This window comes from Coregonus lavaretus (genome assembly GCF_964263955.1).
Source record: "Coregonus lavaretus genome assembly, contig: HAP1_SCAFFOLD_786, whole genome shotgun sequence".
Classification (NCBI taxonomy): Eukaryota; Metazoa; Chordata; class Actinopteri; order Salmoniformes; family Salmonidae; genus Coregonus; species Coregonus lavaretus.
Window position 1 is genome coordinate 75,079 of NW_028159639.1, and position 14,922 is coordinate 90,000.

At 42.8% G+C, this 14,922-nt stretch overlaps 2 protein-coding genes across 2 annotated transcripts in view; both read right to left on the reverse strand.

Annotated features, from left to right (window-relative positions):
• Positions 1 to 4,456: 4,456 nt before the first annotated feature.
• Positions 4,457 to 7,915, reverse strand: LOC311122603 (uncharacterized protein). The gene is made up of 4 exons (XM_084196944.1): positions 7,907 to 7,915; positions 5,478 to 5,576; positions 5,085 to 5,137; positions 4,457 to 4,860 (listed from the first exon to the last, which is right to left on the reverse strand). Exons 2-4 carry the CDS (start codon positions 5,557 to 5,559, stop codon positions 4,492 to 4,494), a joined length of 504 nt encoding a protein of 167 aa, XP_084053070.1. The 5' UTR covers positions 5,560 to 5,576; positions 7,907 to 7,915; the 3' UTR covers positions 4,457 to 4,491.
• Positions 7,916 to 10,965: 3,050 nt separating this feature from the next.
• Positions 10,966 to 14,922, reverse strand: part of LOC311122602 (uncharacterized protein) — a 4,770-nt gene continuing 813 nt past the window's right edge. Inside the window, exons 3-8 of the mRNA XM_084196943.1 lie at positions 14,502 to 14,837; positions 14,046 to 14,369; positions 12,751 to 12,864; positions 12,418 to 12,516; positions 12,086 to 12,138; positions 10,966 to 11,900 (exon numbers count right to left, since the gene is read on the reverse strand). Of these exons, the coding sequence (XP_084053069.1) occupies positions 11,664 to 11,900; positions 12,086 to 12,138; positions 12,418 to 12,516; positions 12,751 to 12,864; positions 14,046 to 14,369; positions 14,502 to 14,697 (1,023 nt within the window). The 5' untranslated portion in view covers positions 14,698 to 14,837 and the 3' untranslated portion in view covers positions 10,966 to 11,663. The remainder of the gene's footprint in view (positions 11,901 to 12,085; positions 12,139 to 12,417; positions 12,517 to 12,750; positions 12,865 to 14,045; positions 14,370 to 14,501; positions 14,838 to 14,922) is intronic.

Consider the following 14,922-nt stretch of genomic DNA (forward strand, 5'->3'; position numbering starts at 1 on the left):
CCAAGGTAAAAGACCAACATATCAAGCATTCTAAGTTCAGTGCATTATCATAAGGTACATGTGAAAAACAAACTCAGAACTGTAAAACCTTAAAGAGAAGTACATTTTTGTATTCCTTCTGTACTATATAATCCAGACAGTAGTATAGAAACTGATACAGACAGACAGAGCTCACCTGAGAGAAGACAGCAGGAGACAACATGGAGTATCTTCATTCTGGACAGTTAATCCTCAATTACTATACCATTGAAGTTACTTTACTATCACAGTTTCTATACTGTTAAAGTTACTTGACTATACTACCAGCTAGCACAGGTCCACAACAGCTTGTCTGTCAGCTATTCGTTTGACAGCAGGGTGTTTCTGAAATGATCTGTCTTCCTTAGTTGAAGCTCCTCCCTCCTCTAACACCCTCCTCTCTCCTCTCTCTCTCTCTCTCTCTCTCTCTCTCTCTCTCTCTCTCTCGCTCTCTCTCTCAATTCAATTCAAAGGGCTTTATTAGCATGGGAAACATATGTTTCCATTGCCAAATCAAGTGAAATAGATAATAAACAAAAGTGAAATAAACAGTATAAAATGCATGTCAGAGAGATTGAGATAGTGATGGTGGTGGTAGAGTGGGTGGACATTAGCTGATACATCCTAATTTCTCTGTAGTGACCTCAGCGTCTACAGGTCTATATGTCCTGCTGAGTGAAACTGGTTCAAACCGGCCGAAGGTTAGACTTCTAAACCACAAGACAACTCAGCTAGCTGTGGTGACTAAGTGTTAAAACTGTCAACTTCTCTGTTCTAAAGTTACCACGTTTGTTTCAGCAGAGGAGGGACACATTGTTGAGATGATGACAATATAGTTAAAGTATACATCAATATATTGAATTACTTTTTTTCTGACATTTAATTGATCCAAATACAGTCTTTGTAAATTATCAACTCAACAGATGAGTTTCTGAACAGAATAAACATCCCTCCTCTACAACCCAACTCCCCCTTAATGAATGATGTCATCACATAACAGACAAGCAACTGAGATCTCAGTAAACCAATAGAATGACCTCCACATCGCCCCCTACAGAATGTTATCCGTACTGATTAATCCATATACTCTAATCTCGACAACCAGCCGGTTCTTTCTCTCTCTATTCAGCCTGGGGACTAAGTTACAGTCATTCAAATAAACTAGATGTTTCAACTCAGTCAATTCAGGAAGTGAAGTGAAATTCCATTCATGGATTGAAAAGTCCACATAAAAAATGATGGTCATCAATGACAAATTGTATTGCGATTCATTGTCTGTATTGAAATGGAACTAAATTCAATTAAATTGAACCCCAGCTCTGGCAACACGAACACTGTTTCACAACCAGACGATCAGATTGGAGTCTGGCCCTGTGGAACACAAAACATACACTGTACATGCAAAAGTATGTGGACACCCCTTCAAATCAATGGATACAACTATTTCAGCCACACCTGTTGCTGACTGGTGTATAAAATATAGTACTCAGCCATGCAATCTCCATAGACAAACATTGCCATTAGAATGGCACTAGTGAAGAACTCAGTGACTTTCAACGTGGAACCGTCATAGGATATGACCTTTCCAACAAGTCAGTTTGTCAAATCCCTGCCCTGCTAGAGCTGCCCCGGTCAACTGTAAGTGCTGTTATTGTAAAGTAGAAATGTTACTCCAACATCATACAATGACATTCTAGACGATTCTGTGCTTCCAATTTTGTGGCAACAGTTTGGGGAAGGCCCTTTCCTGTTTCAGCATGACAATGCCCCTGTGCAAAACGCAAGGTCCATACAGAACTGGTTTGTCGAGATCGGTGTGGAAGAACTTGACTGGCCTGCTCAGAGCCCTGACCCCAACCTCATCGAACACCTTTGGGATGAATTGGAACACCGACTGTAAGCCAAGCCTAATTGCCTAACATCAGTGCTCTTGTGGCTGAATGGAAGCAAGTCCCCGCAGCAATGTTCCCACATCTAGTGGAAGGTCTTCCCAGAAGAGTGGATGCTGTTATAGCAGCAAAGGGGGGACCAACTCCATATTAATGCCAATGATTTTGGAATGAGATGTTCGACGAGCAGGTGTCCACATACTTTAGATCATGCAGTGTATCATGAACAATGGTTGCAGTGTGTGTGTCTGTTGCCTGCGTTCATGTCCATATATATATACATTCATATGAGGGTTACTCACTTGATGATTTCCTGTCTCTCCTCCATTGGTAGATCACCACCAACACAGTCAGACTCACACACACCATGAATACCACTGGGGTACCTAGTACTACAAATCCAAGATAATAACATTCCTCTCAGACCCTTCTCATTCCTTCAGGTACTGTACCAGTTTCCTAATCACCTAGTCCTCCTACTGTACCAGTTTAATAACCACATAGTCCTCCTACCGTACCAGTTTCCTAACCACCTAGTCCTCCTACTGTACCAGTTTCCTAATCACCTAGTCCTCCTACCGTACCAGTTTCCTAACCACCTAGTCCTCCTACTGTACCAGTTCCCTATCCACCTAGTCCTCCTACTGTACCAGTTCCCTATCCACCTAGTCCTCCTACTGTACCAGTTTCCTAACCACCTAGTCCCCCTACTGTACCAGTTTCCTAACCACCTATTCCTCCTACTGTACCAGTTCCCTAACCACCTAGTCCTCTTACTGTCCCAGTTTCCTAACCACCTAGTCCTCCTACTGTACCAGTTTCCTAACCACCTAGTCCTCCTACTGTACCAGTTCCCTAACCACCTAGTCTTCCTACTGTACCAGTTTCCTAACCACCTAGTCATCCTACTGTACCAGTTTCCTAACCACCTAGTCCTCCTACAACTAGTGTACCAGTTTCCTCACCACCTAGTCCTCCTACTGTACCAGTTTCCTAACCACCTAGTCCTCCTACTGTACCAGTTTCCTCACCACCTAGTTCTTCTACAGCTTCCCCAGCTAGAATGATAAGAGTTGTATTGTGTTTCTACCTGTTCTGGGAGTTCCAGTGGTCACAAGAAGAGGAGCTAGGGAAGAGAAGACACAGGATGAATATACTAATATGTGTTTATGTGTGTGTGTTTATTTGTGTGTGTTTATGTGTGTGTTTATGTGTGTGTTTATGTTTGTGTGTTTATGTGTGTGTGTGTGTGTTTGTGTGAGAGAGAGAGAGACATAGAGACAGAGAGACAGAGAGACAGAGACAGAGAGAGAGAGAGAGCGAGAGAGAGAGAGCGAGAGAGAGAGAGAGAGAGAGAGAGAGAGAGAGAGAGAGAGAGAGAGAGAGAGAGAGAGAGAGAGAGAGAGAGAGAGAGAGAGAGAGAGAGAGACCTGCAGCCCATAATAACTGATATTTGCTGTCAGGAGGAAGGGTCTAGAGAAGTCAGATGTTTTTTATTTAGTTAAGAATGTACAATACTATATACAATTCAGAAAAATTCACATCATAAAACCCCCACAATAAAAAGATAACAGATTTATATTACACTTCACATTATAATAGTACAGGGTAATAATAATAATAATCAGAATCATCATCATCATCATCATCATTATCATTATAGTAATATTAATAACAATGGTAATAATAATAATTATAATAATCATCATTATAGTAACAACAACACCAACAATAATAATAATAATAATCTATTGGGTGGGTGCGCTGTTTGCCGTTGTTATCGAGTACTGACGGTGAATGTCATCACTAAAACACGGCAAATGAGGAAGAATTATCAGACAGATCAAAAAAGGAAGAATTGTTTCTCAGACAGCTCCATGTGTCTCTGATGGTAATGGCTTTTGAAATATTTTTGAGCCTTTATTGAGCCTCGCTGTCGGTTTTGAGCAGGGCATTTGGAATTCGCCGCCGGCCTCCTAAATTGCAAATCAAGTGATACCTCCGCCTACACGGGCAAGAACCAGGCGTCTCATACTTTCAAGACATGCACACTCACTGTCACTGAGAGAACAGGAAGTAGCTAAGTGACTGTGTCAGTAAGGAAAAGGCTATAAGACTGTGACCTCATATCCTCTCCCTGTCAACAACCCATTTGAAGAAGTAGGAAACAAGACCTGCTACTGTCTGGGTGTGTGGAAGAGATGGAGAAGGAGAGGAGAGGAGATAGAGGAGAGAGAGAGAGAGAGAGAGTGCATGAGCAAAAACATAAAAAAGATCAGCTAAAAAGAGAGGTCAGTGCATATAGTTAACATATGTCCCTTTTGATTGGTAGACAGAGAGAGGAGAGAAGAGGAGAGAGAGAGAGAGAGGGGGGGGGGAGAGGAGAGAGAGAGAGATAAGAGGAGAGGAGAGTACAGAGAGAGAGAGAGAGAGAGAGAGAGAGAGAGAGAGAGAGAGAGAGAGACCATGAGCAAAACAATTAAAAAGATTAGCTAAAAAGAGAGGTCAGTGCATATAGTTAACATATGGCCCTTGTTATTGGTCGCCAGTGTGTGCATGGCCCTTGTGATTGGTTGCCAGTGACTCAGGTGTGTCTGGGTTTGCTGACTGTGGAGTAGATGGGAGGAGTCTCAGAGGAGCTGTGTGGATGATTGACAGTAGAGTAGGCGGGGCTTTGACCAAAGTTCACAGTAGCATAGTCACATGAGGAAGTGCCCTCTTTATCGATGGTGACTCTGGCTTCGTTAGGGCAGCTGCCCTCTTTAGTGATGGTGACTCTGGCTTCGTTGGGGCAGCTAGGGTTCTGGTGGAAGTTGATGCTGGCGTAGTGGGGAGAGTCAGAGTGGCTTGTGGGTAAGTTGGCGGTGGTGTAGATGGTGGTGGGCGCAGTGTCTGAGTCTGACTGTAGGGGGCGCTCCTTTATCTCCTCATAGTCACCGTCACCATGACAACCCTGAAGAGGAGGGAGGAGAGAAAAAGGGAGGAGGAAGAGGAGAGAATATCACAAACACACTCAATGACATCACTCAATGACATCACTCAATCACATAATATAAAACACACACTAAATGACATCACTCAACTCAACACATAAAACACACACTAATTGACATCACTCAATGACATCATTCAATCACATCACTCAGTCACTAAAACTAACAAATAAAATACACTGACCCCTTCGTTGTTCCCTTTGTCTGGGCTCACTCTGTGTGTTGAAGAGACAGATCCTGTGGAACACAACACACATTACTCAGAGAGAGCGAGACAGAGAGAGAGAGAGAGAGAGAGAGAGAGAGAGAGACAGAGAGAGAGACAGAGAGAGAGAGAGAGAGACAGAGAGAGAGATAGAGAGATAGAGAGAGACAGAGAGACAGAGAGAGAGAGAGAGAGAGAGAGAGAGAGGCACTTCCCCTATTTATCATCTGCTTCTCAACCAGGGACAAATGACAGGGATATTATTTTACATATACATTTTAGTCGATTATGCAAATGTTTTTTCGAAAAGGAGAACTTTCTCTCCTTTTATAACCCTGTGTGTGTGTGTGTGTGTGTGTGTGTGTTTCTCACCTGTGGCCTTGTTGTATTTCCATCTGTAGACTATGATCAGGCTGATCACCAGCAGCAACACTACCAGACTAACAGACACCATGATGACCACTGAGGTACCTGGAACACACACACATACACACACACACACACACACACACACACACACACACACACACACACACACACACACACACACACACACACACACACACACACACACACACACACACACACACACACACACACACACACACACACACACACACACACACACACAGAACCGATTAGACAAACCTACTGTTACACTAACCTACCGTCATATCATAACACTACATACAGACATGTCTATCACTAACCTACCCTCATATCGTAACACTACATACAGACATGTCTACCACTAACCTACCCTCATATCATAACACTACATACAGACATGACTACCACTAACCTACCCTCATATCATAACACTACATACAGACATGTCTACCACTAACCTACCCTCATATCATAACACTACATACAGACATGTCTACCACTAACCTACCCTCATATCATAACACTACATACAGACATGTCTACCACTAACCTACCCTCATATCATAACACTACATACAGACATGTCTAACACTAACCAACCCTCATATCAAAACACTTCTGTCCCATTCCTCTTTGCAGATCTTCTCCAAGTCATTAAGGCTTCGAGGCTGACGTTTGGCAACTCGAACCTTCAGCTCCCTCCACAGATTTTCTATGGGATTAAGGTCTGGAGACTGGCTAGTTCACTCCAGGACCTTAAAGTGCTTCTTCTTGAACCAATCCTTTATTGCCTTGGCCGTGTGTTTTGGGTCATTGTCATGCTGGAATACCCATCCACGACCCATTTTCAATGCCCTGGCTGAGGGAAGGAGGTTCTCACCCAGGATTTGACGGTACATGGCTCCATCCATCGTCCCTTTGATGCGGTGAAGTTGTCCTGTCCCCTTTGCAGAAAAACACCCCCAAAGCATAATGTTTTCACCTCCATGTTTGACTGTGGGGATGGTGTTCTTGGGGTCATAGGCAGCATTCCTCCTCCTCCAAACACGGCGAGTTGAGTTGATGCCAAAGAGCTCCATTTTGGTCTCATCTGACCACAACACTTTCACCCAGTTCTCCTCTGAATCATTCAGATGTTCATTAGCAAACTTCCGACGGGCCTGTATATGTGCTTTCTTGAGCAGGGTTGACAAGATCCTTCCGTGTAGTTCTGGGCTGATTCCTCACCGTTCTCATGATCATTGCATTTCCACAAGGTGAGATCTTGCATGGAGCCACAGGCCGAGGGAGATTGACAGTTATTTTGTGTTTCTTCCATTTGCGAATAATCACACCAACGGTTGTCACTATCTCACCAAGCTGCTTGGCAATGGTCTTGTAGCCCATTCCAGCCTTGTGTAGGTCTACAATCTTGTCAATGACATCCTTGGAGAGCTCTTTGGTCTTGGCCATTGTGGAGAGTTTGGAATCTGATTGATTGATTGCTTCTGTGGACAGGTGTCTTTTATACTGGTAACAAACTGAGATTAGGAGCACTCCCTTTAAGAGTGTGCTCTTAATCTCAGCTTGTTACCTGTATAAAAGACAACTGGGAGCCAGAAATCTTTCTGATTGAGAGGGGGTCAAATACTTATTTCCCTCATTAAAAGGCAAATCAATTTATAACATTTTTGACATGCGTTTTTCTGGATTGTTTTGTTGTTATTCTGTCTCTCACTGTTCAAATAAACCTACCATTAAAATTATAGACTAATCATTTCTTTGTCAGTGGGCAAACGTACAAAATCAGCAGGGGATCAAATACTTTTTTCCCTCACTATATATACATATATAAAAAGAAATGATGGAAGTTACAATCTATCTGCAATAATAAGCTGATCTACCCCCCCCCCCCAAAAAAAAAAACTAACAAAAAAAAATCCCCAATCTTCCAGATTTTCCAGAAATGACCAGATTTACTCAACCCTATGCTTTACAGGCTATAGATATCAGACTGATGGATCGTTACCAGGGTCATCTGGTGGGTTGGTCGGTAGACTAGTGGATAGGTCAGTCAATAAAGTAAAGTAAGGTAGGTTGGAAGATTGGTCAGTTGTTTGGTCGTCAGTTGGTTGGTAGGGTCTGTCAGGTGACAGACAGACAGACAGACCGACAGACAAAACACAGACAAGCAGACAAAAACAGAGAGAGAGAGAGAGAGAGAGAGAGAGAGAGAGAGAGAGAGAAAAAAAAACTATTTGAGAGGGGGGGGGGGGAGGGGGGGTAGTGAGAGAGAGGAGAGAGAGAGCAGTGAGAGAGAGAGATATATTTTTCCAATGCTTGAACAGATACAATTGATTTCCTCCAGCGTTACAAGCATTTCATATCACAACATATTAGTTGTAATGTCTGAGATGAGAGATTCATCATACCTGTTCTTGATGAAGAGTGACCACCGATGTCTTCAGATGGCAGAAAGGTTGTGGAGATGTTTGGAGATGTTGCAGAGAGGTTTGGGAGGGTTGTGGAGAGGTTTGGGAGGGTTGTGGAGAGGTTTGGGACGGTTGTGGGGAGGTTTGGGGATGTTGCAGAGAGGTTTGGGAGGGTTGTGGAGACATGGGATCTGGGGGTGACAGCTGTAGTAGCTGTATTGAAAGACAAAGAACAGGTATCCATAAATACAGTCACCATTTTGCTTTTCTCTCACTGGAAATATGACATGAAGCCTATAAACAAGCAATAAACTGGGAATTTGAAAAGGCTAATGTGATTGTGTTCACTTACCATCTGTAACTATGAGATGCACCTCTTGGAATGAGTCTAGTCCATATCTCTCCACTCCACACCAGTAGGTCCCAGAGTCTAACTTCCTCAGGTTCTTGATGGTCACATAGAACACTCCATTTCTTAAGTCTTCTATGGTGTATCTCTTTTTCTCATTATAATGTTTGCTGCCCTTAGTTTGAACAAGTAAATCTCCCTGGTTACATTTTCTTTTGCAGAAATATTTTACATTGTCACCTGGCCATTTGTGAGAGCATTTGATTTTGACTTGTCCTCCTACCACTTCCTTCACATTAACGACAGCTGACTCCACGACACACAGAGCTGTCAGACAGAAGAACAGTACAGTCACAAATTATGACCTGGGAATATACTTTAACCCTGCTCAACTCTTACTTAAACCCTGCTCACATTTTACTTGAACCCTGCTCAAATTGTACTTTAACACTGCACACATCTTACTTTAACCCTCTACAAATCTAACTTTAACACTGCATAAATCTGACTTTAACCCTGCACAAACCCAGGTAAAAGACTCACCTGAGAGGAGACAGTAGGAGACAACATGGAGTATCTTCATTCTAGACAGTTACTCCTCAGTTTCTATACTGTTAAAGTTACTTTACTATACTACCAGCTAGCACAGGTCCACAACAGCTTGTCTGTCAGCTATTCGTTTGACAGCAGGGTGTTTCTGAAATGATCTGTCTTCCTTAATTGAAAGCTCCTCCCTCCTCTGACACCCCACCCCTTGTCTGCAGGTCTATATGTGCTGCAGAGTGAAACTGGTTCAAACCGGCCGGAGGTTAGACTTCTAAACCACAAGAGAACTCAGCTAGCTGTGGTGACTAAGTGTTAAAACTGTCAACTTCTCTGTTCTAAAGTTATCATGTTTGTTCCAGCAGAGGAGGAACACATTGTTGAGATGATGACAATATAGTTAAAGTATACATCAATATATTTTATTACATTTCTATGACATTTCATTGATCCAAATACAGTCTTTGTAAATGATCAACTCAACAGATGAGTTTCTGAACAGAAGAAACATCCCTCCTTTACAACCCAACTCCCCCTTAATGAATGATGTCATCACATAACAGACAATCAACTGAGATCCCAGTAAACCAATAGAACGACCTCCACATCGCCCCCTACAGAATGTTATCAGTACTGATGAATAAATATCCTATAATCTCGACAACCAGACGGTTCTTTCTCTCTCTTTTGATCCTGGGTATGAGGTTACAGTTATTCTAATGAACTATATGTTTCAATTAGGTCAATTCAGGAAGTGAAGTGAAATTCTATTCATGGATTGAAAAGTCTACATGGAAAATGATGGTCATTAATGATAAATTGAATTGTGATTATTTTTATGAATTGAATGGAATTCAATTCAATTCAATTCAATTGGACCCCAGCTCTGGTAACAATAACACTTGTGGATCAAAACCAGACGATCAGGCAACCTCTTCTCTTCAGAATACAGAGCATAGAATTACATATTAGAACTTAATTACACATTCAAATGTAATTACATGTTAGTTAGATTTTAATAGGATTTCTGTGCTAAAGAGTCTATCCGGAGTCAGTAGTTGTGACATTGTTGAGGTTCGAGTGCTTAAAAGGCTGATTGGTAGTGGGCGGTGTCATGAGCAATGCATTCTGGGTCAGCGTTAGACACGGCTGAGGGGCCACTGCATTGTGGGTGGAAGTTATATTTTCTTCTTCCTCACCATCTTCCTCATCATCAACCTTTGAGACCTGGAGAATCATGACTGTTACCATTAGGAGAAGACAGAAACACACGCGTGCGCATATGCCATAAATGAACCGTTGAACGTGTGAATGTCCTGACAAGGTAGGAAAACAACAAAAACCTGAAAAGTCAGGAAATGTGTCATTTTTTGAATTTGTTAAAATTCTATCTTAGGTTTAAGGGTTAGGGTTAGGGTTCGGGTTCGGGTTCGGGTTCGGGTTCGGGTTAGGGTTAGGTGTTAGGTGTTATTTGTTTACGGTTAGGGTTAGGGTTAGGGAAAATAGGATTTTGAATGGAAATACATTTGTAGTCCAGAAAATTCACAAAAACAAAGCTTTGTGTGTGTGTCCTGTAAATACCTGTTAGGAGGGACTGTGAATGAAGACCTCTCTCCTCTGTTGACTGCTGTTTTGGTAGTACTGCTGTTGGTGATAGACTGGGCTACTGGATGATGTTGACAGCATGGTGTAGAGTGATGAGGAGGAAGTAAGGGGTTCAGGAGTAACTGCTAGGAGAGATCAGAGAATAGAGGAGAGGAGAGGAGAGGAGAGGAGAGGAGAGGAGAGGAGAGGAGAGGAGAGGAGAGGAGAGGAGAGGAGAGGAGAGGAGAGGAGAGGAGAGGAGAGGAGAGGAGAGGAGAGGAGAGGAGAGGAGAGGAGAGGAGAGGAGAGGAGAGAGAGAGAGAGAGAGGAAAGGAGAGGAGAGGAGAGGAGAGAGAGGAGAGAGAGAGAGAGAGAGAGAGAGGAAAGGAGAGGAGAGGAGAGAGAGGAGAGAGAGAGAGAGAGAGAGAGAGACCATGAGCAAAATAATAAAAAAGATTAGCTAAAAAAAGAGGTCAGTGCATATAGTTAACATATGTACCTTCTGATTGGTACCCAGTGTGTTTATGGCCGTTGTGATTTGTCGCCATAGGGTGTATGTCCCTTGTGATTGGTTGCCAGTGACTCAGGTGTCTCTGGGGAAAAAGTCCGTCCTCTGTCCTCTCTCCTCCGTCCTCTCTCCTCCGTGACCCATTAACCAATAAGTGGCAGGGGAGTGTGTCAATTTGTTAGTAGGCAAACAGAAGTTGGTCCCCCCCTCCTCCTTTTAGAGAATAAACACAAGTGTATCTTGCTACGGAAAAGTTTTGATATCTGCCACACCCCTTTTGAATCAGCTGTTGTATTGTCGGAGGAGAAAACATGCACACATTGAAAAACGATATGCTACTTATCCTTTTATCTATAAAATGTCTTGCACAACTAGCTTAATTCGTTTTTTTCACTTTACACATTTATTTGGGGATCCACCTATCAGGAAAAGGTCATTTGAAATGTAATTTGCCTGATGGGCGAGTGGAGAAGGAGCTTCTCATTTCATACAAGCGCATTTTCGTCCACGTTCACTCTCCTCACTGCCTGTCCGCTCCTTTGCCATTTTTCAAAAGGAGGTGAGAGAGGACACAGAAGTAGAGCATATCTAATTGAGAAAAGGCCTGGGGTTGCCAGTGTGTGTATGTCTCTTTTGATTGGTTGCCAGTGTGTGTATGTCTCTTGTGATTGGACACCAGTGACTCAGGTGTGTCTGGGTTTGCTGACTGTGGAGTTGATGGGAGGAGCCTCAGAGGAGCTGTGTGGATGATTGACAGTAGAGTAGGCGGGGCTTTAACGAAAGTTCACAGTAGCATAGTCACATGATGAAGTGCCCTCTTTAGTGATGGTGACTCTGGCTTTGTTGGGGCCGCTGGGGTTCTGGTGGAAGTTGACGCTGGCGTAGTGGGGAGAGTCAGAGTGGCTTGTGGGTAAGTTGGCGGTGGTGTAGATGGTGTTGGGCGCAGTGTCTGAGTCTGACTGTAGGGGGCGCTCCTTTATCTCCTCATAGTCACCGTCACCATGACAACCCTGAAGAGGAGGCAGGAGAGAAAAAGGGAGGAGGAAGAGGAGAGAATATCACAAACACACTCAATGACATCACTCAATGACATCACTCAACACAACACATAAAACACACACTAATTGACATCACTCAATGACATCATTCAATCACATCACTCAGTCACTAAAACTAACAAATAAAATAAACTGACCCCTTCGTTGTTCCCTTTGTCTGGGCTCACTCTGTGTGTTGAAGAGACAGATCCTGTGGAACACAACACACATTACTCAGAGAGAGAGAGACAGAGAGTGAGAGAGAGAGAGAGAGAGAGAGAGAGAGAGAGAGACAGAGGCACTTCCCCTATTTATCCTCTGCTTCTCAACCAGGGACAAATGATGACAGGGATATTATTTTACATTTATATTTTAGTCGATTATGCAAATGTTTTTTTGTATGTATTGAATGAAAAGATTTCGAAAAGGAGAACTTTCTCTCCTTTTATAACCTTGTGTGTGTGTGTGTGTGTGTGTGTGTGTTTCTCACCTGTGGCCTTGTTGTATTTCCATCTGTAGACTATGATCAGGCTGATCACCAGCAGCAACACTACCAGACTAACAGACACCATGATGACCACTGAGGTACCTGGAACAAACACACACACACACAAACACACACACACACACACACACACAAACACACACACACACACACACACACACACACACACACACACACACACACACACACTGTTACGGAACCGATTAGACAAACCTACTGTTACACTAACCTACCCTCATATCATAACACTACATACAGACATGGCTACCACTAACCAAAGTGAGACTAATACATTTGAATTTGTAAAAGTTTATTTACCAGATCCGTTGAGTGATGATGATGATGGTGAAAATGATGATGGTGATGATGGTGAGGTGAAGGTGGTTGTAGCTGGTGGATCTGTTGTTGTTGTTGTGGTGGTTGTTGGTGCCACTGAAAACAACGGACACAAGTTGGGTAATGTTTTAGCAGATTGAGAGGGTCATGGAGGGAGAGAGTCACAGGGAAAGAGAGAGATGGATGGAGAGGGAGAGAGAGAGAGAGAGAATGGAAAGAAGGAGAGTGATATAGAGAAAGAGAGATATATAGAGAAAGAGAGTGATAGAGAGAAAGAGACAGTGCATGATACATATTGTTATTGTTGTAACTTTCCTCTCTAGACAGACATATGTAAATACAGGGTGGTTTCACTTCTTCCTGTTGAAATGTGTTGGATCTCTTTTAGCTCACCATATATCTCTCTCTCTCTCTTTTTTTTTTTTTTTTTTTTTGTCATTTAGCAGATGCTCTTATCCAGAGAGACTTACAGGAGCAATTAGGGTTAAGTGCCTTGCTCAAGGGCACATCGACAGATGTGGGATTAGAACCAGCGACCTTTCGGTTACTGGCACAATGCTCTAACCCACTAAACTACCTGCCGCCTCTCTCTCTCCTTCACCTCCCTCCATCACTCTCTCTCTCTCTATCTCTCTCTCTCTATCTGTCTCTCTCCTTGTCTTTCTCTCACATGACAACTGCAGGTTTCATGATGCCATTCAGTTTTGAAACCTGGGGTTTTATATCTTGAACTCATGACTGCTTAGTGATACTGAGACAGATATAGAAACACAAAGACATTACAGAGGAAGTTACAGTGTCCTGGTCCAGTGGCTTTTCACACCATTACAAACACACAGACACACCCAGCCTCCACTAACACACTCACTGCCTGCTGTCAACCACTGAACAACTACTACTGATAAGATGTTTAGTTCAATGCTACATTTCAATGAACTGGTTTTTGACAATTAGATAATAACACCATATTTCCCAATGTTCTAGAAGTGATTGCTATTTTATGGCTTTTTATTATTTTTACTGTCAGACATGACACATTTACTGTAGGTGTACAGCATGGAAAGCAGAGGAGGCTGGTGGGAGGAGATATACTGTAGTTTGACGGGCTCATTGTCATGGCTGGAATGGAATAAATTGAACGGTATCGAACACATCAAACACATGGTTTCCATGTATTGATAGCATTCCATCCATACCATTCCAGCCATTACAATGAGCCTGTCCTCCTATATATCCTCCAACCAGTAACCACTGATGTAAAGAGTTGATCCACTGACCCACAGAGAGGTGAAGTCTAGTGTAGTCTGCAGGTCTCCACCTTCTATCAGATCCACACCAGTATGTCCCAGAATCCTCTGGTTTCAGCTTCTTGATGTGCACAGTGAAGTTGGTCTTCTCACGGTTATCCCTCAGGGAAAACCTCCCATTCCAAATAATTATGTTAGGTTGTGTAGATGTTACTTTATCTTCACAAGTTAAAGGACTATCCCCCTTGCAGAAGAACTTCTCATTCTTCTTGTGGTCTGCTGGATATTTACAAGTGAGCCTGGCAGTCTCCCCCACCTGTTCCGTCACACTGATTGGTTTGATGTCCCTCCAATCTGTGAATGACATACAAATAAAAAACATGCAAATATGATTTCAATCAAACTACTTTGATCAAATAGATATTACTGTAACTTGTGTGTTTAGGGTACACATGCTAAAGAAATAGAAGTCTTGTTTATACTCACTTATAACACGTAGCTTCACCTGTGTGATCAGTGCAATGTAACAGTCTTTTGTCCTGCTGGTTTCTACTCCACACCAGTAGGTCCCAGTATCATCTTCAGTCAGGTCACTGATGGTCACTGAGTAGAATTTCTCTGTTCTGTTGTCAGATACAGAGAAACGCCCAGCTTTAGCAGTTCTCTGGTAAGCAGCGATCATATAAACACAAGTCTTGAAGTCTTTGCTTTCCTTGCAGAAATGCTTGATGCTGTCCTCATGGTCCTCTGGATAGTTGCAGCTGATGGTAGCTTCTCCTCCCAGATAGACCGTCTCTGTGACTAACTTCTCACAGCAGTCATCTGTCAATAGGAACACACATCACAACCTTAGTCTAATACTATAGACTGACTTCCTTTACTAGTGATATTGATCATGCAATAACAT

Coding starts and splice junctions, on each gene's coding strand:
- LOC311122603 (XM_084196944.1), bottom strand. CDS start 5,559: ATGGTGTCTGTTAGTCTGGTAGTGTTGCTGCTGGTGATCAGCCTGATC. Junction 5,138..5,477: donor GAAATACAACAAGGCCACAG/GTGAGAAACACA, acceptor TGTGTTCCACAG/GATCTGTCTCTTCAACACAC. Junction 4,861..5,084: donor ACAAAGGGAACAACGAAGGG/GTCAGTGTATTT, acceptor CCTCCTCTTCAG/GGTTGTCATGGTGACGGTGA.